Consider the following 5,061-nt stretch of genomic DNA (forward strand, 5'->3'; position numbering starts at 1 on the left):
TTGAAATATGCAACTGTTAACGGATAATCTGAGCTGCGAAAATATTAAAAAATTCTTCTATTGATGGTCAAAAGCGATCCTACTTGAACTCAACAGTGACAGTATTTTTTTTCGTATTGATGGCGGTACCTTTCCTTCATTTGGTTTACCCATCGTCTTGCAGTTCTTTGTTACTGTCGACCGTAAGCAGTTTAGCAGTTTCGGACGAGATATGAAAGCGAACTATTTATAGAGATTCGCAAGGAAGATTGTGCAATGTCCTTCATAACCACAAGAATAGTTCGGTGTAATGGAGTTGATATCGCTTGCGGTCGAAATATACATACATCATTATCAACAATAGACTATGTTTTTATTTTCAGAATAATCTCTGTTTCCGCACTTCGTGTGTACATTGACAGTGACATTCTACTTCGGTAACTGCTGGTTGTTTTGACTTCCTCCAAACGACATATGGCCTCAAGGTACAATAGTAAAGCATTTCCACTAAACTCAGTATGCTAACTCCCATGAAAAGTCCCAACAAACCACCACAACTCGCAATCATATCGCTGAGCCCGTTGATTTCACTTCGTTTGAGTGGGATGAAGTTATCCTGTTTGAAGTGGAATACTATTCTGGATTGATGAACGCTGCAAGTTAAAATACTTTTTCATACTGGCTCTAACGAAATATTGTTATAGAATACTCTTCAGACTGAGACATTTCTTGGAGGTAGTTTTTTTGCCAGTCCCAGTAGGCCTGCGAGACTTGAGGATGATACTCGATATTGTTACACGTCGGCAAACAGTTGCAGTATCCGGTAGGAAGATTTTTATTGTCCTCCTCCTCTACAGCCTTCGACTCGAGCTTTAGTACCGAAAGAAAGGCCCGACGGTAGCACGGGTTGTCCCGGAGACTACAGATTGGTACACCAGAAGGTCGTGGCATTGAAAATCGAACACAACCACACAGATTCAAGGTGTGGTTCGCCAGACATTCGATCTCACAGTTCTGTTTGGTGTAGATTCGGTAGAAGCGTAGATGGCGCTCGTTGGTGTAGTAACACTGTCTGATTTCCGGTTGATATTGCTTCGCTCGTCGTTCGATTGTCATTACTTGGGGACTGGTGGTTACGATTAACTCGTGGTTCATTGGAACGCGAAAAAAGCGGTGCGCCTGGGGAAACTCGTTCGGCATATGAAGGAATATCTTGAAGCCTTGAAAAGTATTCTGAACAGATTGAGTTAATAATGTTGCTTCTTACCATACATCAAATACTCACTCCACAAAAATAATCTACATCACTTCTATTGACGAGAAGCGTCACTGTCAGGCCTCCGTGATATCCTCCCGTTATGGTTCGGTGTGGGAACACGTTTGGCCCAACGCCTTCCGAGTAGCCGCTGTCTAGGGACCAGTTGGAGGCTCGAGTTTCCGAGTTAAACGCATATCTGGAATCCAATTGTTCGGTTCGCAATATATCATCGTTTGCTAACGTATTGAAGGTGTAGCAGTATCCCTTGTCCGTGAGAGATGTTTTGAACAGATCCAAACACTCCATTCGTTGACCCTTCCAATAACATGAGCTGAACACTTCGAACGGTGGAATAGCCATTTTCCGGAGCAGCAGAAGAATGTCGTCGTCGGAAGTTGATGCTTTGCTTCGATCATACAAATCATGTTCACACAGCTGCAGTATTGCAAGCAGTTTTCGTACACTGAAAGATATGTACATTATGTTTATGAAAAGTTCGTTTTTTTTATTGAATGGACGAATCACAGAGAACAGACACGTCCAAGCTACAACAATATTTCCCAAAATCAATGACGAATGTAAGCATTCAAATGAAAATTCGTTTCGAATCACGCTTTTCTGGGCCACTCAAAAGTCGAAAAGCTACTTATTAATGACTTTTCGAATGGTTATTCAAATTTCTTACACACTTTTAATTAATAACTTGTACGGCCGTCCTCCGGGGTTGAACTACTAACCGTTCCCGATCAATGGTTTCGTTTAGTTGTCCTCTTTGAGCCAACTGGAAGGTATGGCTCACGTTTAATTCCGATGACTTAACCTTCGTCTCCGGGCAAATTGTGATGGCCGGAAATGGTATCGTGTAGATCGAGGCTGCCTGGTGATCGAAGCTAACGATGATGGGTTCAATGAGCCATTTTTCATAAACCGAATACATGTAGTTGAGACAAAAATATAGCGATAGCAGAAAAAAGCTCATCCACCAGATGCTGAAGGAAAATGTTTTCTAATTGATCAATGCTCTTTCTGCTGGCAGCACCAACTTACCGTTCCACAAGTAGTACATCTTTATCTGTGAAGTGCTTAACTCCATGAATCGGTGTTCTTTCGCAGAATTCTGCTGCTATCTGTTTAGAGTGTTCGATAATTTTCTCACTCTTCGGGTTTTCCGAACATTTGAATATTTTGTTCATATCTATTTGAAGATGAAGACTTGAACAGTGTGTTATCTAGTTTTGAAACAAATCTTAAGTAGTGTTTATTTAATGTAAGCGTAGCTATTTTTGGGTGACGAGGTGTTGCATAACTTCAAGACTGGTGAGTCAGAGATGTGTATTACGCATCCAAACTCTCTGAAGTCTTTCTAAGTGATCATACACCACTGAATTAGGCACGTCCAGGTACTTAGCGTACAACGCAATTCTAGTCCTTTGATCAAATTGATTGCCGCTACTAATAAAAAACTACGAATCGTCACTTTATAGTGCACTACTGCTCACCTATCAATGATAACAATAAGGTGAATAAATGTTCTAATAATCCTCACAGTTTTCTAACTTCTTTGTCTCGGCAATGCGCGCTAGTGAACGACTAACGTTGCATACTGATTAGGCTACTCGTTGGGAGTTCTTACGTTCGGAAAGCGATACACAGAGTAAAATCGGTAATTGGCATGCACTGGCTACACCACGATAACCACCAACGATAAAATATTTCCTCAGTGGAAATGTTTTTTTTCTTCTGCAATTATCAACACTTGCTGTAAACAGTGTGCTACGTAATTATTCAACCGAGTACCATAATTTTTCATGAAGGCTAAAAAAATCAATTTATCTATTTTATATTACGAGGAATAATTGCAATGTAATCATATGAAATAAGTATTATTTAGGTATGAATTTTCCAAATGATCACTGTTTTCTCCCAAGCACTTTTTGTACTGCGGCACCCGTTACCTTAATTCCTCTGCCAAGAAGGTCACCGCCAATCCAGTAGGGCGTCCACGGCGAGGAATTTTGGTAGTCAGAACATTAATCGTCTATCGAATATTAGATTGTAGTCTCTGGTGGTCTACCACTTCTCTCTCCGTTCGAATCATTCTTTTACTAATTACGGAAAGTCTGTAAACTACACACTTAGAAAATTTCGCAGAATTCGGTAATTTTTTACCGAATTTTCAACAGCTGAACGTTCGGTAATCAGTTCGGTAATTGAATTGATTACCGATCGTTCGGTAATTGCTGAACTGTCAAACAACTACCGTAAACTGTAAACCAAATGGATCTAACTGATTGTTCGGTAATTTTTTGTTTTTTTTTTTATTTCCCTTAGGTTAAAATTCTTTTATTTTCGGATTTTAGAAAACTACACATATTCACAAAAACGAATGAAGAAAATTCCAACCTGCTATGGTTTTATTCCACGAAAAAAAGGGTCAAATGATCCGGCTGACCGGAATTGTGAGCACCTTCCAAAACACTGCACAATCCGTCGAGTCCACCAGAAATTACCCTTGAACGATTTGTGTAGGCAGCAAGTGGATAAGTGATACAAAATTATTTTTTGCCTATAAGGAAACAAAAAGTTTTTAGTGGTTCTAATGTTTTAAAAACTTTAGGACCTGTACTTCAACCCATTTGATAAACTCTACAAGATTTTGATTTGATTAATAAAAAGACACTTACTGAAAATTTGATCAACAGTTTGACAGGTAGTTTTCACGATAATCAGTATTTACAGAAGTTCGGTTATTGGAAGATTATTTTACCATACGGACGGTATAGGTTTTACCGTACTCGGCGACTATTCAGATTTACCGTATGAATTGTATATCTATTTACCGAACTCTGTAAAGAAAACTGATCGTCCGGTAAAAATTTGCATATTTTTTGTAAAATGACGTTCATATACCGAAATATCGGTAATTTCTATAGATTACCGAAAGTTTTCGTCAAAAAAATTACCGAACAACGGAATTGAATCTTAGTGTGTAGGCAGACTAACCGATGATTTTCCACAACTATAGGTCTCTGTACTGTACGCAAGGATAGTGTTACCGTTTCTTGGTAACAAAAGTTCTGTATGGATGGTGTAGAGAAATATGTGTTCAACTCGTGTTTAAAAAACTCTTCTTAATCCACCTAGTGGTATGATAATACCTTTTTCTTTCTTCAAAGCAGTCTCATCATTTTTTTGTCATTTTATGAAAAAATTTCTGACACTAATTTTGGCTCATTCTTGACACCAATTAATTCAGATTGATTCGAGTGGTTCACAAAAGCATGCTTCAGTGTTTATGTCACATACTCGGTATCGTTTTTCCAATCAAGCGCTTGGCATTTACGTTGCCTATTTATGAGAAGAGTGATGCTAATCTAAAAAACCCTTCTTAGTCCACTTAGTGGAATTTTCATAGATCTTGAAAAATCACAAAATTTCCGAAATCGAAAAAAAAAATTGATGCCAAAAGGCTTAGAATTGCATAAAACGTCGAGATTTAGTGTCATCTCGAAAAAAACATTTTTTTTTAAATCGACTTTTCGGGACATGGGAAAATTTTTTTTAGATGACACTAAATCTCGACGTTTCATGCAGTTTTGAGACTTTTGGCAAAAAAATTTTCGATTTTGGAAATTTCATGTACTTTCCCCCCAAAAGTGCTTTTTCAAGATCGAAAATTGTCAAACCTTTACCACCGGGCAGCACCCCTTACGCATGTCCGATTTAGCTCAAATTTTGCATGAGGGCTTTTTTCGAGGTGCTTAAACTTTTGAGTACTAGAGCTTTACGAAAATAGAGGTGATTCCAAAATTTTCGCACCCTTA

The 5,061-nt window shown here is 38.5% G+C and overlaps 1 protein-coding gene across 1 annotated transcript; it reads right to left on the reverse strand.

Annotated features, from left to right (window-relative positions):
• Positions 1–358: 358 nt before the first annotated feature.
• Positions 359–2,805, reverse strand: LOC131433852 (pickpocket protein 28-like). Its single transcript, XM_058600458.1, has 5 exons — positions 2,285–2,805; positions 1,975–2,127; positions 1,265–1,700; positions 689–1,212; positions 359–632 (listed from the first exon to the last, which is right to left on the reverse strand). Exons 1-5 carry the CDS (start codon positions 2,428–2,430, stop codon positions 359–361), a joined length of 1,533 nt encoding a protein of 510 aa, XP_058456441.1. The 5' UTR covers positions 2,431–2,805.
• Positions 2,806–5,061: the final 2,256 nt, after the last annotated feature.

The sequence above is a fragment of the Malaya genurostris genome, chromosome 3, assembly GCF_030247185.1.
Source record: "Malaya genurostris strain Urasoe2022 chromosome 3, Malgen_1.1, whole genome shotgun sequence".
NCBI classification, from domain to species: domain Eukaryota; kingdom Metazoa; phylum Arthropoda; class Insecta; order Diptera; family Culicidae; genus Malaya; species Malaya genurostris.